The sequence below is a fragment of the Callionymus lyra genome, chromosome 3 (genome assembly GCF_982586985.1).
Source record: "Callionymus lyra chromosome 3, fCalLyr1.hap1.1, whole genome shotgun sequence".
Taxonomy (NCBI): domain Eukaryota; kingdom Metazoa; phylum Chordata; class Actinopteri; order Syngnathiformes; family Callionymidae; genus Callionymus; species Callionymus lyra.
Window position 1 is genome coordinate 26,783,478 of NC_141820.1, and position 26,857 is coordinate 26,810,334.

Here is a 26,857-nt window from a genome sequence, read left to right on the forward strand (position 1 = left end):
TCACTTACTTTATACTTTTTTGTGCTTTCAGTACAGAATAAAATAATAAAATAAGACAAAGCAAGTAATAAAAAACAGAAGTAAGCACCAGTTGATATCAATTTCTCTTCAGATAGTCTGGAAGTAATAATTGTTGACTATTCATGGAAAAATTTAAGAACCATTATTGTTATAAAATCTACAACAGTTTTTGGCTCTGGAAAATACATTTCAGTTCATTCATTGGATTGATGTTACAATGTTACTAAAAACCTCTCGGACCACCTGGAATCCCCTCAGGAAAGATTGATTATATAAACAATGGTGAAAAAATCGAGTCTGAGAGAATAGATTTCCATATAATTAATCCAACATCCAATTGAGCTTTTATTTGCCAATAATTGCATTCCTTTTTTGTTTTCTATTAGTACACAGTTATACATTTCTGTTGAATTAAGTGGCAGATGTACAAGTAAGTAAGTAAGTAAGTAATATTTATTTATATAGCGCTTTTCGAGACCAGGGTCACAAAGCGCTTTAACAATCAAAACAATACTCAAAACAGTACATACTTCAAAGATCAAGACAACACCGAGAACAACACAGGAGTTCGAGAAATTCAAGGAAAAGCCTGAACAAATAGAAACGTCTTAAGATGTTTCTTAAAGGAGTCAGTAGACTCCATCAAGCGCAAAGGGAGAGGAAGATTGTTCCAAAGCTTAGGAGCAACAGCCTGAAAAGATTTCTCTCCTCTGGTCCTGAGCCGTGTGCGTGGAACCATAAGTAGATTCTGATCCACAGACCTCAGAGACCGAGCTGGGGTGTAAGGCTGGATCAGATCAGTGATGTAAGGAGGAGCCTAGGAGTTTAGGAGATGGTGCCAAAAAATATGTAATTAAAAAAAATATCCTACACACAATTTTAAAGTGAAACAACCAAACACCATAGAATGAGAATAGGTGAAACGTTTTTAAAAATTACAAAAATAGATTTTAAAACCAGCACTTCACTTGCCAGTTTCCCTTTTTCATCCAGAAGCATTAGAAATCACAAAAGTACAAAACATATTCCGAATGAATACCCGCTTTCTCATGTATTATATTTGCTCATCCAAGAAATTAAATCAAATAAACTATAGTAAACATCTTCAATTACAAAAATGATTTCCCTCTCAGCAGGTGATGCACATTTTCTTCTACACAGTTGGATCGTTTTGGCCTAAATTATTGATGATTCAAGTTTGATTAGTGCACACAAAAGGCATTATTAGATCAAAATTCAAGTATTAAACAGTAGTTTGACATCAACATCAATTATTAGTGCATTTCTAAAGTAAAATTAGCTTCTTCTGAAAGTGCCAAAATACATGATTCAAGTCATTAAAGCAAGGCTCTTTGGTTTCCTTCAGGTGCACGTGGCTCTCAGAAGGAGCTGGAGAGATGCTGGACGAACACGACAGGATGGTGCTTCTCAAACTCTTTGAGCAGCCGCCTCTTCTCCCTGACCGGCAGGCAACAGTCGGAGATGTGCTGCAGAAGCTGCTTAAGACTCTCCAGAGTCGCAGCCTCCTGCTGGTCCTCGTACTCCTGAGGCGTCACTTGCTGGCAGAAGGTGAACGCTGGAACACGACAGTTGAAATGGAGATGTTATCAACAATTGAAGATGGAACGTCTCTGCTGCAGTGAGTAAACTTTGAAAAATTTCGCCACCACGTGGATCTTTTTAAAACTGCACTTAAGGTCAAACTTAATTTCTGATTTAGTATTTCGTGTAACAGAAAAATCCACCGAATTATAAGAATTTTAGTTATATAACTAAGAAATTAATTATCTTGACCTTTTAAGTATATATTTAATTGAATATTGTTTTGATTGTTTAAGCGCTTTGTGACCCTGGTCTGGAAAAGCGTTCTACAAATATAAATTACTTACAGTTTATCCATCTATCCATCTATCCATCCATCTATCTTATCACTTACTAGCAATGGAATCACGGTCTCTGCCTTTCTGCATCGTTCTGAGAGTTGTTCTAACAGCATCGATAAGAGATGAAGGAATCTGGAAAAGTAAAAAAATATTTTTATTTACATAAACCACATACATAGGAAGCGATATTAAACGTTATGTTATATTAAAAAAATGTCATTAAACCAATTTATTGAGACCAACAGTTGTTTAAAAAAGAATACCTGGAAAAGTTTCATGTGATTGTCCATTAGAAACTGTACCAACGTCTCACACTGGGATCGTTGCAGCTCTGGGTTTTGGACCACCGCCCGCTGAAACGTGCGTATAACCAGAGACCTGTTATCGTTCTGAGACAAGAACAACAAGATTGTTGAGCAACATTTCTTAAGCATCAAGGCATATTTAGTGAGAAGTCATGATGGCTATATGCACCTGTTTTTGTAGGCGGCAGGTGCTGGAATCGGCTGCTACAGCCATGAAGGCCAGAAGTCGTCGGAGTTCATCTCTCACACTTGACTCCAGCAGCCGCAGACACAACTGTGATGCTTTCAGGGCGTCGGGCTGCTTTCCTTCACCTGGAAAAAAGGGTAAGAACAACTAATACAAGAGCACGATCTCAACTAATACTAATATATTAGTTGGATTGTGTAAACAGTTATTTAAAAGAACAGAGTAAAGCACCGACAACGACACCATCCATCGAAAATACAAAAAGGTTCTGCAACACACATCTAACACAGGTCAAAATAAATTCTCTCAGCACCATCAAAGGGAGTGTCAGTGTTTTACCTAGCAGTTTCAGAATGGCCACATGGATGTCAAGATAGCGTCCCGACAGTAACGAAGCACTCCCCTGGCCACCGTAGTATTTGGCGATGATGTCGAACAGAATGCTTTTCTGTCTAATATCCACTTCATCAGTCGAGTCCAGCTCACTGCAATGGTTGAGCTGCTCTGATGCAGCCACGATCAGCTGGTCGGGGAAGTGCTCCAGACACTCTGCAGCCGCCGACAGCCACTTGTCCAAACTAAGGAAATAGAAAAAGTTTGTCATTAAGAAAATTTTGATTCTTTATGAGGTTTATGTCTGCAAAAAAAATGTTGACCTCCACCAAGGCAAAGTTATGTTTTCACCGGTGTGACTTTGTTGGTTTGATTGTTACTAGCATAGCTTAAAAGGTTGTGAACATTTACATTACTGGTTATAACTGGGCTCACTTAGAAGTGATTTGATTTTGGGTGTGTTCTTTATATATACATTTAGATTGAACAATGTTTTGACATTCACTTGTATGGATTTTCACTGCTACTGATGATGACCCTAAATCTTTTTAGATCCAGCAAAAGAAACCAAAATGAAATCTTTAATTTAGAAACACATTACATATTTACAATTATCACTAAAATGAATCAACTTTGACTGGACTTGACTTGTCCTTATTTTCAAACTGTGTTTTACTTACCGGGACAGTTTGAGTGCTTCTGGCAACTCCCGCTCCAGACATGTGTTAGAGAAGACCAAATCTTGGTTGGCTGAAGTGGCATCTCTGTGATCTTTGGCTGGTGAAGTCAGGATACAGTCCAGCACTGGCAGCTCGACAATCTGAAGCAGTTGAAGCAACGTCTGCTGCTTCCAAATCTCCTCCAGGGCTGCAGAAAATAACACAGATAAATGTAAGCTTTCAGGGAAATTACCACCAATGAATCGCTTTCTTTAATAATAATAATAATATCATGTCATTTTTGTATGAAATTAAATGTGTGCCATCAGACTTTGAATATAAATTCCCATAACTAAATTTTTACAGCATCAAAACCAGACTCTGAATTTGAAAAACATTAACATTTCAATTTATTTTTTTATGCATTAAAAATTCAATGTAAATTCAAATCAGTTCAAATACATTTTATTTTATTTTACATTTAATTTTTACGTTGAATTGTTTACATTGAATCTTTTTACAGATTATATTTGACTGTATTCATGAATTAAAAAGTAAATAGACGGGAAAAACAATGGTGCTTGAAATGTGATGTTTTTTTTTTAAAGTCTTATTGACTATTATGATGCTCTAAAAATTCAGTGTTAGAAATGTATATTCAAAATCTAATGGCACACATTCAGTAGACTTCCATAGTTTTGTGCCGACAACAGTATAATACAACTATTTAGACAATCGATATAAATGTGTTCATGGATGTTGTAGAAGCACTGACTCAAAAGCTTTTCTAGAACAAGGTGTAAATTGAGGTTAGACAAAAATCTTTTTATAGCACCGTTTTAAAGTAAATGTGACCACTTTACCCGTTTTGGACAGAAAGGAAGTATCATTTGGAACTTGTTTAAGAGCTGCAGAAAGAGATGGTTGCAGATTTATCGTCCTCAAGAGCCTCTCTACTTTCCGGTCTGATGATCCGACGGTGAGAGGATTGGAGATGATTCCAAGTTCGTTCAACCTGTTAATAAGTGTTGATGTGTTGTTAGCGAAATTATGCAAATAAAGTAAAGAGGGAACCCAGAACTTTACTTTGAGATTTTAAGTCTACCTTGCTCGACTTCGTCTCTTCACTTCCTGCTGCTGAAGTGGCTTTGAGTGAAAGCTTGGGCTCTGGATGTCACCCTGAGGTAATCCTTTGTAGTCCAGAAAGCGATAGAGGCTGCCACTGCTGTCCTCGAACGTCGCGTCTTTGAATCTACGGAAGAGCTTGGTTCCTACCGATTCAAACACTTTAGCTTCCATCAGAGCCTGGCAGAGTCTGGCGGCCTTCAGCCGGGACACCTCGCTCGTACAGAACGCCACGTTCTGCATCAAGTAGCTGAGGACGGCGTCCACGGCGTCGGAGCCTGTGAAGGTCTCGGCGTGGATGCGTAGGTGTCTGCGACAGCGACGAACCTCCACTTGTGTGCGAAGGGCGTGGATGATGTTGTGCCAAAGCTGGGTGGCTCCAAAAGGACCAGAGAAACCTAATCCAATATTAAAAGGGGAGATAAACAAAGGTGAAATTAAATCAAATAACCTTGTATAACATCAACTAACTTTGAATCACATTTATACTTTTATCTTAAATGATAAAACACAAACAGAATAGGATTTTTTTGTTTCCCCCTTAAACTGAAAATCTATTGAGTCATTAAATTTCATATTCACATGTAAAAATACCATAATACACAAGCAGCGAGTATTTTTAGCTCGTATTATGACAAGTAAAAGTTGTAAACGTCATCGTGTCAAACAGTTGCTGTCACCAACTGCTACATACTAGCAGTATTTTTCGACAGTTTACGTCGTTCCATAGACTATTAAGATGTTTGTGAATACATGTTAGGACACTTTAACCAGTTGGGGAAACTCACCTTGTTGCATGTTTTCACGAAAACTCCGCGTTTGACTATTCAACCGTCGGAACCGAGGAGTCAAATCGACCGCCATCGTGACAAACTGCGTGACGTCATCACCACCAGTCTGCGATCTCGTTTCCTGTCTTCCCTCTATCGGTGGAAGTATGAATTGCATCTAAAACTCCAACTGTATTCAAGCGTATTATTTTTTAACTAATTACTAGTTCAATGTTTTTAATAGTTTCTATTATTAGAATGGGTCTAGCAAAGACCACAAACTATGGTCTCCTTGATTACGTATTTAATTTATTTAGACTTTTATTGAAAATTGAAAAAAATATGGATAAAAATATTTAAAAACAGATGCGAGTAACCTAAATGTAAATTGAAAAAATATGTATTTTATTCACAATTAAATTACATGTTATGCTTTAGGTTAATCGAACATTACTCTTTTTGTTAAATAAAAATAATGACAAACTTTTTTCCATTCAAATCAAATTGATGAAAACATTATTTCTTCCCCATTAAAAACGCAGGTTTGCTAATACATAATTTTACATAAACATTTATTTACTTTCTTGTCGTTTGACATGTTGATTAAATCTTTTAATTCATTCATTAAGTTGCAACAAACTATTTTTCTCTCAATCCAATCCATTTTAAAACGTTTGTTACACATTTCACTATCGTTAAAATACCTGCTTGATTTAAAAGCAAACATGTTTTAATGTGTCTGTTCGACTATGTGTTATAACATGTCTCTGGAACAACATCCGTAAACAGAGACGACCACGTGACTCTGAGGGGGACCGTACCATTTCATACATTCACATACACCATACACTACACTGGGACACTTTAAGAGACGAAGCTAAGTTGTATCGTATTTAATAGCGTATTAAATTAATGTGTATAGCGTAATGAGAAATGTAGACGTTTCAGTAATGTGACAGTTACAATAACTTGAAGAATAACACCCCCGTATGGCAGCGAGGTGGTCTTGCTTGTTTGTGTCGCTCCTGGCTGTAAGAAGACCTTTAAAACGAGAAGAGTCTCAGGCGACGAGCTCAGCCTGGGCAGGACTTTCTTGCTATTTGGAAAGTTTAATGAGGTAACCCACCGATTACTTTGTATCATTATATACTATATAAATGTGCATTTAACGCGAACAACTTAAGGTCAGGGTTGCAAGAGCTATCATTTAAACTTCGATTCCTCGTCGATGTTTGCAACAGAGTCGTCGAATATTTCTTTGCTTAACTTTGTTGTCATTTCTATTTATTATTTTCACTATATCCAACATATTTTCGAACAGGTTTTTGCTCAAAATAAGTTATTTGTGTTACGTTTAACGACAGTTTCAGAATGAATGCCATGTTGAATGTTGTTGATTTAGGATTTGATCACGTGTACCGTGTTCTTGTGCGTGTGTGGGTGGATGTTTCATCCATGTGTACAGTCCTGGATCCAATCAACAGCGGCGAACTCATAAATGACAGCCAGAGGGAACCAATCACGAGTGTCCGTTTCTTAGAAGGCCCGCCCCCAACATGCTCTGTTTTGTTGACATTTTACTGCAGTAGAAAATGGATCCCAGGGCTTTCTTTGTTTTTACCAGACTGACAATTTAGAACAAACGAAAATCTAGCGCCCTTTTTACATGCCTAATCGAACTATTTTACGTTTTCTAGCGCTGCTTCGTTGTCAGTAGGTTTTTGGTTCGATTTTAGGTCTCTGGATTTGCTTATGTCCTTGAAATGGAAAACAAAGAAGTGTCAGGAGTGTGTTGTTGACAGAAGTTGAGAAACATTGGCAATAATAAAAAAATGTTTCATCATTTATGAAAAGAGAATAGTGTTTTTTCATGACTATATGATTTGTATATATATAAGTACACCAGCAAATCAGCGTCTCTTTAGGGTACATCTTTGTCAGCAGTTGTCAGTACCTGAGGAGCAGGCTGGAAACAAAGGGTTGTCCCAATGGTTGAATCAAAAAATGTAGCTCAAATTTCAATGCTACAAAAGGTGACAGGATATGGATCGTCTTGAAAAGAAGAGATACTCTCAACTGTTATTTGCATTGTTGATTTATTTAATGTCGTCTTTACGGTTATAATCACTAAGACCAAAAGAAGGTAAAGAGGTAAAGGGCGTTCTCAGTTTGTGGCCCATGTCCTTTGCATGCCCTCCCACAATCTGTCTGACAGGCTCCTTCATTGTCTATTTTTAAAACGTATCTCAAAACATACTCTTTGGCTTTCAACCATGCACACTGCTGATTGTTTTGCTTCGTGCTATTTTAATCCTTAATGATCTAGTGTTTAAGTTGTATTATTTTATTTTATAATTGCTCATGTGTAATTAATGTTTGTTTTTTCACTTTTGTGATGCGCTTAGTAGCTGACTTTTTTTTAATAAACATGGTATGGTTATATGAAAGAGAGGGAGGGAGTAGACTGCATTATATGACTAACAAAACATATACAACTATAATAATGAAAAAAGTTAAGTTTGTTGAAATGGCATTTATGTTTTTGTACTTAAACAAATGGTTTGTTGGTTTCTGGTTCTGTCAACACTTGTGCTATTTGGTAATATATAACAACAGAATGAATACTATCGAGTCCAATGGTCGACTTCCATTAAGTTGATTCCTCATGATAGTGTAGCAGATGATTAAGACCTAATCCCCTACAAGATTTCTGGTGCCACCATTACAGATAATCTCTCAAAACTGTCCCAGCTGTGAGGTCATGCATGATGTAATGGACGAGTTCTGAACTCAGTGGGGGTTTGACAAAGTCACATTGTACCCACACCCCCTAACCTCTTGTGCTATCTTTAAACCAGAGCAGCTAGGGAGTGGGCGTTCATTTTAGACTCCTGATAACTATGACCAGAAGCAGCTCTGACACCATAGAAGGATTTTGTTACATTTAAGGTTTTATGTGCAATTTATTTTCAAGTTAAAAAATAAAACACAAGGCTTTTTTAATTTTGTATCGGACTGGTTGTATCACGTAATTCATAACATTTTCGCCCATTAAGCTGGTGAAAGCTCAGGGAAAACCTTTTACCTTTTATTTCAGCATTTTTTTAGATTAATTGTTCACATTCTTTTACCTGGAAAACTTCCCTATTAAACTTTTTACATTTCAAATACTAAAGATGCACCAATGAGCATTAGTCATTTGTCAGTGTGTGTCAAACTTAAAGTGTACTGTGTGACTGTATTCATGTGGCCCTTATGAGGTCAGAGTAAACGGAAGGTTTCTGACAGCTAAGAAGCTAACAATTTGATTTTGTATTAACTCTAAATTCACTTTGTTTCTTTGTTGCTCTTGTTATTTCTTTGTCAGTTTTGTAAATATTTTCTTGTTATATGTATATGTTTACGAAATGTTTATTAATATTTTATTGGCAAATTGTGCTTTAATTGTTCTTTCTTTTCCCATCACATTTTGGCCTTTTGCTACTTTTATTCTGATGCAACTATTCCAATATATATATTGCCCCTTATCTAAGGGCTGTTGTATAAAGCTGAAAGCTTCCAAGTCTTTGTAAATGTTGCAGGTTTAGAGAATGTAACAATTTTGACAGTCAATTGGCACCAGATTCGGCGTAAAATGTTTTTTAAAGCAGTATCTTATGTAGGTTCTTATCTTGGATTTTTACTCTACCTCTAAATAGTGTCTATCTATATTTAGAACAGAAAAACAACCCTTTGTTAAAAATAGACCATCAACTGATGTCTAACTCACTAAGGTTACAGGTTTAATGTCAGAGATAATTTAGTGCTTTTTTATTTTAAATGGTCATACGTTGTTACTTGAACATTAGTTTTGGTGAAAACTGTTGTAACTAGCATACAAATCTAAGATTGGATGGACATAAGTTATGGTGCTCACTTGTGTGAATCTATTCCACAGAAATTCTAAAGACTATAGGAGATAATTACTATTTTTGTATCTATAGAATATCTTCCAACTGATTTCTTAAGTATCGTACAAGTTCTGGACCAGACGTCTGATTTTCTTTAATATGGCACAAAAACGAATCAGTGTATCTTTAATTGAAATGAAAGGATGCTTAAGTACATTTTAAGGGATCGCCTTTTATGTTGTTTTGCCTTTGATTCATTTCTTTAAACGTATTAAAGCATTACGTTTCGGATAATTATAAATGGAATCCCAGCAGCTGGACAGTACGATGCTGTGTAAGCCTACATTGGAAGGGCAAATTGGTGAAAGATGATAAAGATGAATGCCGACTCAGCATTCGCACTCAAAATAGAGCTGCCAGAAGAAACAATCCTGGCCAACCATATACTAAGAGTATGTTTTGTTTTTACCAATATTTGATATTATCAATTGTTTTATTTTCAATCAAGGTTTACTCGTGTAGATAATTAGAGGTACTTTTATTCCACTTTATTAGGGGTGTGTTTTGTCACTTATTTGGAGTCATATTGGTCACTTGTTTCCACCACTACAAACTTAATATACCATAAGTTCAACTAAAGAGACTTTCAGTAGCTCTATATGTACACTTGTAATTTAAGTAAAACAAATTAATATATTAGTACGAAATGTAAGCCCCTGTTTTTAAGCGTTGTCAGTTAACAGCCATCTAGTTGACCTATTGTTATTTACAAGGACCAGAACAGCATGGACAGGAGTAACTAGATATTCCAGTCAACTGAGAAGTCTTCATTGTCCTGCTGTTACCCTGGAGGGGCTCAAAGATACACCTGTCCACACAACGGTGTCGATCGTACAAAAGCCGTACCAGATGCTCTTTTAGTAGGTGGGGAATGACTGACTGACTCAATCTTAGGAAGTATATCATGTTTTTCAATTTGAACTTTTTTAAATGCCTCGTATTTGTCCGAGATCGGTTCTGTTGTCTATAAATATTCCTCGTCCGTTTTCCCCTGAGTCTATTTAACATAATTATATTTGCACTGAAGTAATTCAATTAACTGACTTCTATTCAATCTTATCGGACACAAACCAGGACCTCCTTGTCTTGTTCATTTCAACCTCTCTTGGAAAAAAAGTTAGTTCCAGTTCATTTGCTTAATTTTTTGTTTGCATTTCCAGTCGCAGACCAAGATGCCTTTGAACAACGAGCGACCCTCCACCACTTCCAGTGGCGAGGATCAGGGAAGTGACACCGAGTCGTCGTCGGGACGCTGTGACAGCATGACATCAAACAGCGACAAGGACTCCTCCAGGAAGAGTTCGACCAACGAAGGCTCCAGCAAGCACTGCACTCCCTCTTGTAGGTGGCTTTACCTGCCTCGGAAAAAGACGCCATAACACTATAAAAAATTGTATCGTTGATTTTGTTACAGCGAGTCCCCCGAAGGTCCTGACTCTGGACGAGGTCATGGAGGCGGCAAAGGACCTTTCCAACCTTTCCTTAGCACATGAGATTATTGTAAACCCCAAGCTTCGCCTGGAACCAGGAAGCCCACCTGAGGGCAGGTAAGTCTCTTCCATATATGTTTATATCTGTGTAAATGAAAAATAAATCTAAGAAAATAGTCATTGATCTTCGAAACGTTGTGTGTAATGAACTTATTTTGATGAAAGGAGTAAAAAACAAGTATACTTTTAGTAATATGCAAGTAATTAAATGAGTTAAATCCTTCGTTATTCATCAATTTTAAATAACAGCTAAGCATACTATTTGTGTTGATCAATTGGCAATATAGGAATTTCACATACATACACTTCCTTTTACATCCAGTAATGATTTATTCATGAAAGGGATAAGCTGAGATAAATACACTTTTTTCATTTCAAGCAACATGGTATATCTAAAATTAATGTATTTAATATAGTAAAAATGTTGTTTTCTGCCAAAGTAGAAAATAAATAATCCACAAATTTATTTTTGTTGCTTCATTTTAGTTTATGGAAAATGGTGCGAGACAATGTTCACAAGGCATTCTGGGACATTTTGGAGACTGAATTGAATGACGACCCACCTGAATATCAACAAGCTATTCGACTTTTGGAGGAGATCAGAGAGGTCGGTAAAAAATGTGATTAGAATTTAGAAAGTTTAAATATGTTCAATTAGGCTTCACAAGTACTGAATATCTTCTTTCGGGTAGATTCTGCTGTCGTTCCTCAACCCAGGCGCTAACCGCATGCGGACCCAGATCATGGAGGTTCTGGACATGGACCTTATCCGTCAGCAGGTCGAGAATGATGCTGTTGACATCCACGGCCTTGCCTCGTATATCATCACGACCATGGAGAAGTTGTGTGCACCAATCAGAGAAGAGGAGATCGAGAAGCTCCGGGAAAACACAGATAACATTGTCCATATGTACAGGTAGATCCCCCTCTTTGGTTCAATATGCAAACAGTGAAATCCTTTTGTACTAAATTAACCCTTTTTTTATTTTTGATTGAAGGGAAATCTTCCGTGTGTTGGATCTGATGAAGGTGGATTATGTGAATTTCTCCATTGAGATGCTGAGGCCGATGCTGCAGAGAGAGAGTGTTGAATATGAAAGAGCAACATTCCAGAAGATTCTGGACAAAACACCAAGTAAGCGAAAAGTTACCGAGAAATTACAATGTTTTATTTATTTATTTTAACTTTTAATTCCCTGATAAAGACATAACATGTTTTAACTTCATACTTTTTTCTCTGAGCTCTGCCTTCATGTTTGGAAGCAGATCAATGTCATCAGAATATTGAATAGTTGAATATAATGTTTCAAATGTTGAAACTTTTAGCATTGTTTTTTCCCTTTAATTCAATAATTCCTAAATGATGATTATTTATATATATATAAATCCATACTTTCAGCAAATCATGGCGGCACTATTGTTGTACCTATTGTATAAAGAAAAAAAAAAAAAATTAATTAAAAAAGATAAGTCAATGCTTCAAACAACAATAATATTTCAACATTTGAAATGTTCATTTCAACCAATCAAAACATTTTGTATCTCAATCAAACGGCACATAAATGAGCAGCTACATGACAGATTGGCACACAAAACTAAGATACTTTTGTTCTACAGCTTCAAGGCTTCAGCATCAGTACATCAATCAGTATTGTGTAGCTTCACAAATACATTGTTACTTGATTCGTCTCTCATCATTTCAAGCAAAAGCAAACCAATAAATATCCCTTCACTTTTGTTCAGGTGCTTTGGACAACACCACAGCCTGGATCAAATCGTCCCTGGAGGGATTTATGTCGACCTTTAACTCCCAAAATGAACCCAATGGATCAGGCAAAGAACAACAAAAAGTGCCAAGTCCTTTTCACATCGTGAACACTGCTTTTTTTCAAATCCTCACGTGGGACTACAGTAAAAACCCACTGCCTGAGGTGAGTGAAGATCAGACCTACATGCAGCCCTTTATCTATTTATGTGGCCCTTATTAGGTCGCCTTAAAATAGATAGTAACAGGTAGTAATTGAAAACGACTTTTCTCATACTTGCATTTTTTTTCAAAAGTCATATATAAATAAAACATATGAAGAATAATACTGTCAAATAATGTATTTAGCTTATAATAACTCTTACTTAATTTCATCGTTTTACATTAGAGTTGTTGATATTAATACTTCAATAGTTTTCTTCTTTCCTACTTTTATTCATCTGCTTGTTTGATAATTAACATTTTATATATTTTTATATTTTACTGGTCACTGTATTTTTCCATTGTTAAATTTAACATGAGATTCTGTAAAGATAAAATAAAAAATAGTATAAGTAGTGACTGAAAGTTTGGAGATAGATCATCTATTGTTGTCACTGCTGAGAGACGGCGGTTCATGTAGCTTAGACATGTTTTTAGGTGAGACAGTGTCCACCAATTGGAGATCAATAAAGTTTATCTATCTATGTACTTGGACAAGGACATGTCAGTGATATTGGCCACTCGCTGACAATTTTGGATGTGTACATGTGTACGAACAGGAATAAAATGCTTCAGTTAATTTGTAATAACTAAAATAATGATAAAAGCTCAGTTTAAACTATGTTCTGGTGCAACTTAAAACAATCCTACTTCTTATTTGATAACGTTTTGTACTTTGTAATATGTTTTTATGTAGATGAATAGTATCCATCGCTAAATAAGTTGTTAAACATGTTTTTTTGTAGACGTTGATGACTGAAGAGGGGTCTTTTCGAGAGCTCCAGTTAAGACTCCAGCGATGTCAAGCTGTAAACGAAGTCTTGCTCATCGTCAGCAGCACAGTGGGAGGTCCCATCCAGGGTCTGTCCTCTCTCACTGACCGTCTGAAGAGGATGACCAGTGTGCTGCTGGACGGCATGCACAGACCGTAAGTGCATTTTTAAAACTTAATTCCAGGTTTTTATTTTGTAACTATATTAACTGTGTTGTTTGTCTGCTCTCCTTCAGGGACTACAACCTAGACGAGTCCCTGAAGAGCATCGGCGCTCAGATCTGCTGTGAGATCAACAAGTCTTTAACAGAGAGGAACTTTCCTCCACTGACGCCAGCTCTCCAGGCCACGCTGACCGGACAGATCTGCAGCATCACCCAACAAGACAACCCTATCCGTATGCTAGTTGGTAAGACTTATTTTATAATTTTATATATGTGTGTAATTTGATAACTCAATCATGGAACATTTAATAGTGATCCCTGCTGCTGGATTTTTTTATGGCTGCTTGTTTCTTTCTAAATACACCAACTAAAACTAAAACTGGGGATTCGCACTTACAACCTTTAAGGTAACCACGATTTATTCTGCCATAAAAGGCCCAAACAAATTACTGAAGCAGCCCAAACTCAGGGCCTTCTTGGTAGAATAACTTTTAAAATCATCTGAATGGAGAATAAGCTTTTCAGCGATGAATAGAAAACATTTTCATGTTAACAATAAAAAAGCTGCTGATGAGTTAACTGGGAGGGAGTGAGACAAACGTTTATGTTGATGTTTATTATGGTTGAAATATAAAAAATAATAATGAAAAATATTGTTTTTTTATTATTATTTTAGTTGGAAAGCTGTTTAAAATAGTCTCACTCAAACCAGTCAAGAGTACTACCATACTCGCTACAAATACCTACGCTAATCTATTTAATAATTACTAGATAAAATAGAATAATAAACGTTTAAAAGAGGCAAAGTTTGTTAATGTTGTTTTTTGTTCTTACCGAATGGAATATGTTTGTCTCCCCCCCCCCCCATTTAATTTCTTATTATACATTAATGTAGAATAATTACCAAGTAAAATTGAATATCTATAATAAAATATTATTGATCTTTGAAAATGGGACAGAATCCCTCAATCATACAATAGTACTTAAACAATTGTACAGCCATGAAGTCAAATTAGATCTGTAAATATTGTAGCATTAAACCTGTTACTCACAATTTAAATTTACCATCTGTTCGATTCATAAGAGAATTAAAATAAGACTATAATAAATGTTATTTGTAAGTGGTGTTTACTTTTTCCTGCTATCTGAAACTCATCCTCTGTTTCCCTCCTTTCCTCTGCAGAGGATCGTGTACAGAAGTATTTCATGGGACTCATTTGTGATCTCGATCGCAAAGAAAAACTTGAACAAGTTCCAGCCGGTCTGACTGCCATTAAACCTGAGCTGACAGTTATCGGTGCAAAGTTCGTCTCGCTTGTCAAATACAACCGACTCGTCTATGGACCTTTCTATGCGGATATCATTCGCCGGCTGATGTACATGAATAGCAGTCCAGCGCCAGCACATAAGGAAACTACTCAGGACTCTGTCAACACAGTGGAATAAAAGTGTAAATGTCATTAGGGGAGTTGAGATATTGTCCCATATAACTGAAACACAGGAGGTGCTTGTAAAACCTTTGTTCAGTCAGCATACATACATTTGTTTTGGCATTTTAGTTTAGATTTTAAAAGCAATTTTTACAGACAACTTCATCATGTGCTGTCTATAAACAACTCTTGTTTATACACAGGGGAGGTTTTCCTTTGTCTAATACCTGGTAAATAAATATATATATATATATATCGTTATATATATATATCTTGTCAGAGTCTACATTAAATGTACATTTTTCTATTACATTATATAGAATCTTGACAATAGTAAGTGCCAATTTAAAACACCACATGTAACACAGCTTTACCTCTATTACCTCTTTCAAGCGCTACTTCCCTTCTGCTCATTATATTATACAAAAAAAACTATCTATATAAACATTTTGTTAATAGTCTGATATGATTATTGTCTTTTAATATTTACTTGCGTGTAGCAACATGTGTGACATTTTCTGTCCTAAATGTTTACTCTGTGGGATACTTCTTATTGTGTTTTGTTTGACTGGTTGTTACAGTATAACTTGTTGGCTACTAGAACCTAAGATGTACAAAGAAAGGTGGCGCTAATGAGCATTAATATACGTGTTTGAGACGTTTACAAGATAAAGTGGATACTGTTGTGTACTTGACTTGAAATAAAATGTTAAAAAACAAATGTCTTGTACTGTATATGCATTTTTTATTAAACGTATTATTATTTTTTAAATGTATTTAAAATTAATATTGTTTGCTATTCATTAGACTTAAGCTATAATTTTAAGGTATTTTCAGGTCGAATATATTTATAAATATATTCATTCTCTGTGAAGAACATAGGTTGTTTATAATAACACACAGTGATTCCTCTGTACACAATGTCTGCTTTATAATTGCATTAGCAGTGCCTCGTCTCACGTCTTGACACCTGAAGCTTCCTGTCCTGTTACTAGGCAGCATTTGTTTATTTTATTGCTATTTGCTTGACATTTGTCCTAAAATAATTAAAAGTAAACGTTATAAATTCAAATTATTCCGTTTCAGATTTCATAATGTGGATCCAATCTGGCTTGTATTCATCACTAGATAATAATTTTCGTAGCCGAAGCGTTTATATATTTTTTTAAATAGCCCTTTTATTTTATTTTTGGTATTTTGCATACAATTATTAAACTGACGTTGTCCTTGAACGCAGCATCAGTTTACCCAGTTACAGATTACAAATAACATGACGTCACGTAACACGTGACTCTCTCGACGTTTTCGATTGGTTGTTTTTCCACCGGGTTGGTTGTTTTTGTTGTAAACCAGGAAGCTCTCATGCTGGGCGTGTGGTCACCGCTCGTCAGGTAAAAATTGATCTCAAAATGAATCGATTGACGTCATTTAAAATAGTTTTTTATTCAAAAGAGACTAGGAGAATAAATCTGCGCTCTGCTTAAAGAAAAGAAGATATTCGCTTGTCAGTTTTCATTTCCTTTGTTTGAGAGTTGACAGTAGGTCAGAACTTGTCAGGACATGAGTGACAGAATATTTGTGGAAGTACTTTTATGACTCGAGTTCCTGATTTTTATAGCAGCGACGTTTGGTTTTACTTTCTTTTCACTTTTTGACCCGGGCAGAAGTAGCTGTGAAACCGCAACATCTTGTCCCTAAGGTAGGAGTCTTTTGCACAACTGTATGAAAGCACAATATAATTGGCAATATTACTTTTTAAATACTAATATTTGGATTTGGATTGAATGGATTTTAATACAAGACAATGATTATTTAATATGAATTAAATATGAAAGATTATCAGTGAATCAAGTGATTATTTGAAATGTGTGTTAAATCTTGATGATTTAATACAGTAAAGTTGTCATTTCCTTACATATGTAACATGCATTTGTGACATTCTTTTGTTCCACCGACAGACTAAACTTACTGCATGGTGTACATGCTCTGTCATGATGGTGCTGGGAGAGGGAGCACAGACTTGTCTGCTTCAGGTGCGTCCTCACCTGGAGCAGGAAATAAAGCCCTACGATATCATGGATTATATGATTAGCGACGAAGTGCTGACTGTGGACGAGGAGGATGTTGTTCGGAAACAGGTGAGGAAAAATGGCCCATAAATGAACATTTAATTTTTAATTCAAAATGTTCTTCTGTTACCTTTTTGGAAATATAAATCATCGTAAATCTTCATTATTTATACTAATATTATATATATTAGACATATATTTCAACAAACTGGTGACAACATGTGCTAAGAATGACTTTTTTCCAACATTTTTGAGTGAAATTTATTTATTTGTTCATTTCCATCTGAGTTTACAACATCATCATCACATTTCATCTTGGTTCAAATAATACAGTACATGTCCGAAAGGCCCCGCTCACAGAATGAAATCTTGTCTTTTGCTTATTACATTTTGACATAGCATGTCATGTTACAACAGTAAGCGAAATCAGTCTCATCTTGTAGCCTGGCATGTCACCAGGTGATCCAATCGAGAGAAAGCAAGAAAGTCCAGTGTACTTTATCATCTGTTTGGATGGTGTGAGAGCCCTTTTATGCCGTATTCCTTCATTCATCCGAATCTTCTGAGGGTTACTTCGCCCTTAACTTCGCCATACACTCCAATGCTTTGGTCAGGTCATCTTGCATTCTTGTCATGTCGGAGCGCATCCCAACCACGGCGCTCCGAGTAGTTGCGCTGTCCTCCATCGCGCTAGTCAGCTCGATGGCGATCCTTCTCGTTTTCAGATATTGCATGAAGATCCCAAAACCCAGGGCGACTGTCCCGATTATCATGAACAAGAATATGAACACGTCCTCGACATCCTCCACATCCAGTGGAGCAAGGCACAAGACTCTCCACTTTTCCCAACCATCCATGGTGTAGCCGGACATGAAGGTCCCGTCAGGGCATGGAGGTTCAAAAGGACCCGCACTCCTTGTTGAGGACACTCTGTCAATGGCATTCGGTGACCATCTTGGTAACTCCATCGTGGACCAACAGATTACCCTGAGTGTGTCGTTTAACAGCTTGGCTGAATTATTCGCATGTCTCACAGTAGTTCCAACTTATAGTCCCCAGTTTATCTTAACCTTGTTGATACACATTATGTAACATTCTGCTACATGCAAACTGACACGGGTTTCTCTAGTTAAACTTATTGTTTGGGTACAGAATGTCTTGTTTTACTCCCATGTCGTCTCAACACCATGCCTGACTTGCGTCTCTGACCTTTATCAGCCATCATGTACCATTTTGTACCGGCCAAAGATTGAGTTTACATTTTTTTTTTTTGAAGACACTTAGTGTTGCAGCTTGTTTGATTACCTTTTCTACCTGCGAACACCTGCGACTATTAATGAAAAGGATTGTAGCGTAGTCTGTATCCTCCTTTGCCTGATATTCATTTTTCCTCTAGATTGTGTCTCTCCTCTCTGTCATGAAATAGTTTTTGCAGATTACGAGGGAGGCTTTTGTTAGCAACCTTGTACATCATTTGTACAGTGCGATAGTTTATTAAGTCATATAACTTAAGAATGTTGGATTTGATGTATAACTGACTTGTGTGTGTGCTGTAGTTGGCAGGATATAAGATTCTCTGAGCTATTTTTTCTACTGAATACTTGAGTACTAACAAGGGATTTGTGGAACATTTGTATGTTGTGTGGTTTCTCCCCACACCTCAGCATAGTATAGCAGGTATGGATATACTAGTGCGTAATACAACAGCTGTAGTGCTTTTCGATTTATTAATTTCAGTGCCTTCCATAATATGAAGACGCTTCTGGCCAACTTGGTTTTTAAGTGTCTTATGTGTGGCTTCCAACTTAACATGTCATCTATATAATAACTCCCAGTACTTTATTCTCACTTACCCTTTCAATATTCACTCTATTTATTTGAATGTTAATACACTTGTTGCAGCCTTTTTTCCCATATAGCATGTATTTAGTTTTCACTAGATTTAATGATAATTTGTTTATATCAAACCACACATGTAGCTTCGCCATTTCCTGATTTGCTGTTTCCACGAGTTGGTTCTAGTTACTCCATAGGGAAGAAAACATTAGTATAATCTGTGAAAAGTATTAGTTTCAGAATGTTTGACACTTTGTATAGATCATTTATATATAGTATAAACAGTTTTACCCCAGAACTGACCCCTGTGGGACCCCACAGAATATGTAAAAACAAGTTGATTTGTTGTCACCTATTTTAACATATTGGGATCTCTTGTGTAAGTAGCTCTTGACCCAACCCAGTACTTCACCTCTAATGCCATATCTATCCAGTTTAGCTGTTAAAATATCATGGTTGATGGTGTCAAATGCTTTTTTCAGGTCTATGAAAATTCCTATTGAGTGTAGTTTTTGGTCAATGGCGTCAGTAATGATTTCCACAGAGTCAGTTAGCGCTGTTGCAGTCGAGCGATTCCTTCTGAATCCATACTGGATCTATCTATCTATTTAGCCATTTGTGTTTGTTGATGAAGTCATCTAGCCTGTTGTTAAATAGCTTCTCTAGAATTGTTGACAGTTGTGTCAGTATTGAGATTGGTCTGTAATTGGTAAAATCATGTGAATCACCTTTTTTAAACAGAGGAACAACTTTGGCAACTTTTATTTGGTGGGAAATGTCCCAGTTTGAAATGAGAGATTGAAAATGTAAGTTAGCGACGCAATGATACCAGATAAAACCTTTTTAATTTATTGAATTTATTCATTTATTTGTCAGGGACGATGCAGTCAACATAGTTACAATAGAAGTTTAGAGTTGATGTGATGCATAAAGAATTTATAGCTTGTGCTAATTTTCAACTCCTGTCCCTGGTTGGGCCTTTTTACAATATTTACAAATACACAATACAAAACTATTGCAAAATATTTACATACACAGTGCTTCTTACAAATGGGTACATATTTGATTTGTTTTCAACCAGGCCTTTAACCTTGAGGTGGAAATTTTAACTCAGGTATGGTCTTAAGTTAAGTGGGAAGTGAGTTCCACAGCTTTGCACTTTTGTATGAAAAGGCAGACTGACCAAATGAGGACCTGCAGGCCGGGATCTGGCAATTGTGGTTTATGGATCCTCTGGTGACCCTGTTGCTGTTTTGTCTCTAAATAAAATAACTTGGCAGCTCAGGAGCTAGATTGTTGGTTATCGGTTTCATATCCAGATCATTTAAGTCACTGGATGTTTTTGCTACGCATTTGTTCACCAGGTGTCTAATCTCTGTGTCCTTCACTGGTGGGAGAAGCATTGAGCTTGAATTTCTGTCTCCGTCCTTATCAAAGTGGTCCAAGTGTAGGGGTGAGCTTGACCTTGAATGACCTTGGCTAGCTCGAGCCCGATGTCAACAAAGGGTTCATTGGATCCATTTGTTATGACTCTTGAGTTTTTTTCCTGCATGTTGTTATATTTAAAGTACGGAGAGTAACTAGGTTTTGGTAAATTATTATTGGTCACTTTGTTTAGAATATCCCATATTATTTTAGTTTGATTCACGTTTTCTGCTAATATATTGCTGTAGTATTGTTTCTTGCATTTATTTAGAATGTTATTTAGCTTGTTTCTGTACCTTTTGTATCTCATTTCTGACTGGACCATCCTAGTTTTAATGAACTGTCTGTAAAGAGTGTTTTTTAGCGTTAGTAAAAATGATATCAATTAAAGTAGCACTGTGTGTCGTGACCCTGCTAGGGCGTGTGATAAGATGTTGTAGGCCCATTGTAAACATAACTCATCGATTATCGTGTCTTGTTTTGTTTTGAGCAAGTCATTGTTTCCACATCAGCACAGATAAAAACTCTCTTTTGGCTTACTTCTGAGAATCTTTCTCCCACACATTCATTGAAATCTTCTATTTTTGAGTCTGTTGCTATATAAACACAGCTTACATCTATATTTTTACCTTTCGTCACACAGATTTTAATTGTCACACATTCTAATAAGTTATCAACAGCTTTTTACCTGCTTTTTAAAGTCTCATACTTGATGGTATTGTCAATGAAAAGGGCTGCTCCTCCTCCGCCTTTGTTTCTCCTGTTAACACATACACGATTGTATCCATCCAGGAAAAAATGTGTGCCTTTGTCTTCTTTAATCCATGTTTCCCACACCGCAATGATATTGAAGGGTCTTTTGAAGTGATTTGAAGTATTCGTTGATGTGTCCGAAATTGGTGTATAGACTCCTGCTATTAAAGTGAATTGGAGACAGTTTCCCATCCATGTCAAAGCTGGCGTTAAATTGTTCGTCAGTCTAGTATTGGCATTTCTAAATCATGTTAAAATGGAAGTGATTATCCGGATCAATTCCTTCATTATGGTCAGATAAGGTTCTAAACTACTTTGTAATGTTTCCTAACATTCCTAAAAGTTTGATACAGCGCCTAAAATGTGTCCTACATTTTTTATCGTCATATTCTTTCAGGATATTTAAACATTTGCAATAACTATATGTTTTTTTACAAGCAAATTCGAACTTGATCAATGTAGTGCTTATTTTAACATATAAAGATATTATAAATTATAAATAGAAAGGCACAATGTTATTATTTATTTGTGTAAATGAAAATCGATTTTTATTTTTCCTATGTAGATTAACACAATACTAATTTGTATTGATATTTTGTCATGTGGCCTTGATTTCTTCTTTGTAAAGTAATACGTTCCTTTTTTTCCTCAGTTAAATTGGATTGAAAAATACTTACTGCAAATAAATCTCACATCTCTTATCATCGCCAGCTCACCCGGAGAGAACAAGTTTCTGCTCTGGTGGATCTTCTTCTCAGGAAAGACAACAGTGCCTACATCTCCTTCTATAATGCCTTGATCAGTGAAAGGTACAACAATTTGGCTATTTCACTTCAAAATGGCCTACCAAACTACTCGACTGTCCCAAAAAAGATCGACATTAACGGCAAAACTCATGATGGTAAGTGTTGAAATATCCCATCTATTCATCCACGAGTTTAAAAATAACTCTCTTTCTGATGCTGATGCAGTCCAGACTAGGCTCAGTGAGGGTGGGGTACCCCAGAGGCCTGTGGTGTTTGTGAGTCGACCAGAGCTGGTCAACCGATTCCGTGAGAAGCTTCACCTTCTGAATGACAAGCCCGGCTGGATCACAGTCTTCGGCATGGCTGGTTCTGGGAAGTCGGTTCTTGCAGCGGAGGCTGTCCGACACCAGCAGCTCATTGAAGGTAATAAAAAGAGAATCTAGACTCTTTCTTGTTTTTTTAGGCCCTTTCAAGGTTTGTATTTGGAATATAATAGACCCTTACAGGTGAAGGTACATGTACTCCTACTATTGTATGTTTTTGAAGGGCTTGAAAAGGTCTGGAAAGTAAGTGTATTTCCATAAAATGAACAATTCTTATGATTTGATTTAGTATGATGGTGTCTTGTAAGGTGTTTTTCGCATAACTAGGGGTTTGAGACAATAATATCCATACACTGATATATTGCAATGTTAAAAAAAAAGAATAAAGATACAGCTTTTAAACCTCATGTTTGGACATATTTTAGTTTTTAAAACAAATGAAAGCAATTTTTCAACAGTCATGTAAATTCTGCAACACTACTTGACAATACTTCAAATATATTCATGTTCCTAAAGTATCACAATATATCGTATCATTGCCCCTGTATTGTTAACACTTCCCCCTATTGTTAACGTGTTTTAAAATGAGCTTCTCAATTTAAACTTTTCCTTGGAATGAGTCTATACAATATATATATATATATATATATATATATATATATATATATATCTTCATCATGTATGCAGAGCGGTTCCCTGGAGGCGTCCAATGGTTGTCGATTGGTCAGCTTGAAAAGCCGGACCTGCTGGTGAAGATCCAGTCATTGTGCTACCGTCTTGAGCAGAACTTGGATGCTCAGTCCGTTCATCGGCCGACCTCCTCTCTGGATGAAGCTAAGGAGCGTCTGCGTTTTCTCATGCTTCGCAAAAATCCCAGGTCAGCTCAATGGAGGATATGATGTGCTCTTTTCATCTTTTAACTGTGTTGCTGACATTAATCAGTCAAGTCAAATCAACAGCTCTTCCTTTGTTGCTCTTCAGATCTCTCCTGATTCTTGATGACATCTGGGACAGCTCTGTGTTGAAGGTGTTCGACATTCAGTGTCAAGTTGTTCTGACCACAAGAAACAGGAGCCTTGCTGATTCTGTTAGTGGTATGTACACATTCTTCGTCCAAGGTCTCCTCCCCACATGTCCAAACTAGTCTCCTAACTTTGTCTTCAAACTTCTCCAAATGTGCCATCACTTTTTTGTTCTGCTCTCTCAATGAGATTCCGAGCATCTTGAACTCTCACCATGGTTCGTGACTTTTTGTCTCTAAACCGGGTCATGGCGGGTCTCACTACTGTCCTATTAAACTTGATGGTCTTTCTCACTTCCTTTGATCACTGTCCATTTCCCTTCATGACTGATCCGAAGTTCTAATCTTTACATTGCCACTCTTCCCTTCATCTTCAGTATTTAATCTTACTTACATGAATGTATTCTTTCTAGCTTCACTTAACCTTCAACCCTACTTTGTTAGTCATGACCTGTGCTGTATCTTATCTCTGTCATTACTAGGAACGCCCTATTGCTCATTTGAAATCCTCTTGTATTGTCAGGTGCCAAATATGAAGTTGAGGTGGAGAGCGGTCTGGATGAAAACAAGGCTCTGGAGATTCTAGCCTTGTACACTCAAAATAAACCCAACACACTTCCTGAAGAGGCTCGGAGCATCGTTCGTGAATGTAAAGGTCAGTCAGTCAATGTTTTATGAAATGGAAATATAAAGGTGGTCCTTCATTTTTCACTTTAATAGCACTGTGACTCTTTTTAAACTTTGATCAGTCACATTTACTATATATTGTAGTGATACTTGTTGCACCAACAACACGTGAGTGGCAACATACAAAAAGTCCTGCGCTCTGTCATCCTGCGCTCTGATTGGTCGACACACTTGGTGGCTATGAAGGAAAACGATTCAATAATTTAACCAAATTATCTAAACTACACATAAAAACATTAACAACCCTGTGTCCTGTCACGGATATCAAGAAAGAAAGAATTCAATTTCAGCACCACCGATCATGGACAGTTCCCACTAAGAACTTCTTAAAAACCTTATTTGGATTGATCTTAAGATTCTCCTAAGAAGGCAGTTAAGAATTTGTCTCAGAAACCACCAAAATAGCTCTCCTAGCTGAACCCTTCTTAAGAGCCTTCTTACATCCTTACGTACAGTCATTTCCGGCAAAAGACTTCTACAGAAGCTACCAAATAAAAAGTTAAAACAAGCGATCAAGTTGACACAAAGTAAAAGTAGTATATAAATAATTGTCATAGTATATTAGGCAACTTTTTTTCATTTTCAAAAAGTAATTTCTGTTTAAAAAGAAAAGTTTTACTCTCAAGAGATCATAACTCTTATATTGGCATGTGGCAGATTCAAAACAGGAAACGGATGAAGGCATTTACAACATAATATAAATCTTTGGATTCTTCTCTGTTCTCTGTTTCCTCAGGCTCACCTTTGGTGGTATCTTTGATCGGGGCTTTGCTGAGAGATAAGCCCGATCGCTGGCCTTATTATTTGCGGCAGCTCCGTCAGAAGCAATTCAAGCGCATCAGAAAGTCTTCCTCTTATGACTATGACGCTCTGGACCAAGCCATGGCTGCCAGCATCGAGGTGCTTCCTAAAGACCACCAGGAGCTTTACAGGGATTTCACCGTGTTGGAGAAGGACGTTAAGATCCCTGCTATGGTTCGTAGTATCTTTTGTACTGTTGCAATGCATGTGCAAGTTCTGTCCCTATTAACAGCTTAAGATCTTTGACTTTTGTTTTTCTTTACAATCTAAATACTGAGCAAAATGTAGATCATTTCAGTGACTCAACTGTTAGTTTCATTATTAAATAATGGCTAGAAAAGAACCCAGAAGACATATGCCACACAGCTAACTTACTCCCACATTGGGATTTTGTCACCCGATGAATTTGTCCTTCATTTATTACATTTATTAAATTTACAGTTGTGATTATACTTTTTTTTAGCATTTGAAACATCATTGAAAGCAATGAGCTCAATGTACCAGCAGGTGGCAGTAACATTCCAGAAAATAGCCCACTGTTGACAGAGTGGTAAATACTTGGCTCCAGCTGGTACTTCGGAAAACTCGCCAACAAAATATAGTCATCTTTTTTATATTCCCCCTTATCATGGTGATATTAACATTTCATTGGAATTTGCTCATCCTTATCTTAGTCATATTACTTGAAGACCGGAAATGGACAAATTGTGGCCCTTTGATGTCCTTAAAGATAATATAAAATAACAATTCTATTTTTTAATGATTTGCTTATTTATAAATAATAATAAAGGATTTTTGTTTTAAGGCTTTTGTCACATTTCTGAGCATTTATCGGCCCTTTTTTAATTTTTTTAAACAAGTGCTTTTACAAAAGATACATATATAATTCAAGAAAATAACTTGATGATTTTTAGCTTGACTTTATTACTTGATTTTATACTTTTCTGTAAATATTCAGTTTTTTGCTGGATAGCCCCTCACAACAGCCGCTGTATAAAATGTGGCCCCTGAAGAAGTTTATTTTCCCACCACTGTTGTAGAGGGACGGATAGATAAATGCCAACCATCACGTTACCTCCTTGGCAGAAGTAATACATTTTCCAAACTACATTCAAAGTTGTGTAAAAGAAAAAAGTGTAGACTGACTTGTTCGAAAATAATGATAGATATTTGGCATCTTTTGATCTGTCTTATCATTTACATCACAACATTATTTATATGTGTTTGCTTTCCTCTCTTCAACACATCTGTAATATACCATTTTCTCTCTTAAGCATAATATTCGTGTATTTTAAAAGGAATTCAAACCAACCAACTGAAGGTGTCTCAGGATACAACCTGTTAAAACAACCCTACATTGGTTTCCTCTTAGGTTCTCTCTGTTCTGTGGGACCTGGAGATGGAGGATGTAGAAGATACTCTCCAGGAATTTGTCAACAAATCTCTTCTTTTTGTGGACAACAACAGCAAACCTTACCTTTACTACCTCCACGACCTGCAGCTGGACTTCCTAGTGGAGCAAAACCGAGCTCAGATTGAGGTAAAACTTAATCTTCTCATTTTCTCTATTTTTAAGTTTGATTATTTTCTCAAGAAAATTTTCCTTATTTCATTTTCAGAACCTTCACAAAAAGGTGGTGAGTCGGTACCAAGATTTCTACCCAGACGGTCCTCCTATGTCAGGAGACGAGGAAAGTCTCTACTGGATCAGATTCTTAACAGACCACATGGCCAAAGCCAACCTTACACAGGTCAGCTGAAACTCATCCCTCACATCCATCCTCACCAATAAAATAATGCAGGTCTGACAAACATCCCGCCTCTGTCCACAGGAGCTTCACTCTTTAATGTTCTCTTTGGACTGGGTCAGAACCAAGGCCCAGATTATGGGTCCGGCTCATCTTATCAATGACTATGTAGAACATGGACTCAGTCTGGACAAGAAGGTAAGCAGGACAATAAACTTAGAATTATGATATGTACATAGATATTCAATATTTATTTACGATTATGTTTATCATAGAATCAGATCAACTACTGAAATGTTTTTTTTATAACAAAATTAAAGATCTTCTAAAAACTTTTGGTCAAAAAAACAACCTTATTACCTTAATCGTTCAAACAATTTCCTCTATGACACA

At 36.5% G+C, this 26,857-nt stretch overlaps 3 protein-coding genes across 6 annotated transcripts in view; 2 read left to right on the plus strand and 1 right to left on the minus strand.

Moving 5' to 3' along the window:
* Positions 1-849: 849 nt before the first annotated feature.
* Positions 850-5,377, minus strand: depdc4 (DEP domain containing 4). Its single transcript, XM_087787317.1, has 9 exons — positions 5,302-5,377; positions 4,494-4,911; positions 4,252-4,403; positions 3,410-3,596; positions 2,736-2,974; positions 2,379-2,521; positions 2,168-2,293; positions 1,958-2,036; positions 850-1,597 (listed from the first exon to the last, which is right to left on the minus strand). The coding sequence occupies exons 1-9, from the start codon at positions 5,375-5,377 to the stop codon at positions 1,401-1,403; spliced, it is 1,617 nt and encodes a 538-aa protein (XP_087643443.1). The 3' UTR covers positions 850-1,400.
* Positions 2,448-15,747, plus strand: tcp11l2 (t-complex 11, testis-specific-like 2). 3 transcript variants are annotated; one of them, XM_087787315.1, is made up of 10 exons: positions 2,448-2,533; positions 10,394-10,574; positions 10,648-10,780; positions 11,210-11,330; positions 11,416-11,639; positions 11,722-11,858; positions 12,467-12,654; positions 13,436-13,617; positions 13,698-13,870; positions 14,809-15,747. In XM_087787315.1, exons 1-10 carry the CDS (start codon positions 2,489-2,491, stop codon positions 15,069-15,071), a joined length of 1,647 nt encoding a protein of 548 aa, XP_087643441.1. In that variant the 5' UTR covers positions 2,448-2,488; the 3' UTR covers positions 15,072-15,747. The 3 variants fall into 3 exon arrangements, with proteins under 3 accessions (XP_087643441.1, XP_087643442.1, XP_087643440.1); XM_087787316.1 differs by lacking the exon at positions 2,448-2,533 and adding an exon at positions 6,303-6,400; XM_087787314.1 differs by lacking the exon at positions 2,448-2,533 and adding an exon at positions 9,548-9,625.
* Positions 15,748-16,396: 649 nt separating this feature from the next.
* The window catches only part of apaf1 (apoptotic peptidase activating factor 1), a 46,964-nt gene continuing 36,503 nt past the window's right edge, over positions 16,397-26,857 (plus strand). Inside the window, exons 1-12 of one of the 2 annotated variants that reach the window (XM_087787321.1) lie at positions 16,397-16,446; positions 16,720-16,754; positions 17,014-17,193; positions 21,850-22,039; positions 22,110-22,307; positions 22,895-23,084; positions 23,189-23,301; positions 23,752-23,883; positions 24,652-24,890; positions 26,089-26,256; positions 26,336-26,467; positions 26,549-26,662. In XM_087787321.1, the coding sequence (XP_087643447.1) occupies positions 17,047-17,193; positions 21,850-22,039; positions 22,110-22,307; positions 22,895-23,084; positions 23,189-23,301; positions 23,752-23,883; positions 24,652-24,890; positions 26,089-26,256; positions 26,336-26,467; positions 26,549-26,662 (1,623 nt within the window). In that variant the 5' untranslated portion in view covers positions 16,397-16,446; positions 16,720-16,754; positions 17,014-17,046. Of the gene's footprint in view, positions 16,755-17,013; positions 17,194-21,849; positions 22,040-22,109; positions 22,308-22,894; positions 23,085-23,188; positions 23,302-23,751; positions 23,884-24,651; positions 24,891-26,088; positions 26,257-26,335; positions 26,468-26,548; positions 26,663-26,857 lie in introns of both variants that reach the window. The other variant, XM_087787320.1, reaches the window with a different exon arrangement.

What these genes read in the sequence shown, in the direction of transcription:
- depdc4 (XM_087787317.1), bottom strand. Translation starts at nt 5,377, where the DNA reads ATGGCGGTCGATTTGACTCCTCGGTTCCGACGGTTGAATAGTCAAACG. An exon ending in AAGAGACGAAGTCGAGCAAG is followed by an intron (nt 4,404 to 4,493) that starts GTAGACTTAAAA and finishes ACTTATTAACAG; the next exon opens with GTTGAACGAACTTGGAATCA. An exon ending in GGCCATTCTGAAACTGCTAG is followed by an intron (nt 2,522 to 2,735) that starts GTAAAACACTGA and finishes CCTTTTTTCCAG; the next exon opens with GTGAAGGAAAGCAGCCCGAC.
- tcp11l2 (XM_087787314.1), top strand. Translation starts at nt 9,551, where the DNA reads ATGAATGCCGACTCAGCATTCGCACTCAAAATAGAGCTGCCAGAAGAA. An exon ending in TGGCCAACCATATACTAAGA is followed by an intron (nt 9,626 to 10,393) that starts GTATGTTTTGTT and finishes TTGCATTTCCAG; the next exon opens with TCGCAGACCAAGATGCCTTT. An exon ending in CAAGCACTGCACTCCCTCTT is followed by an intron (nt 10,575 to 10,647) that starts GTAGGTGGCTTT and finishes ATTTTGTTACAG; the next exon opens with CGAGTCCCCCGAAGGTCCTG.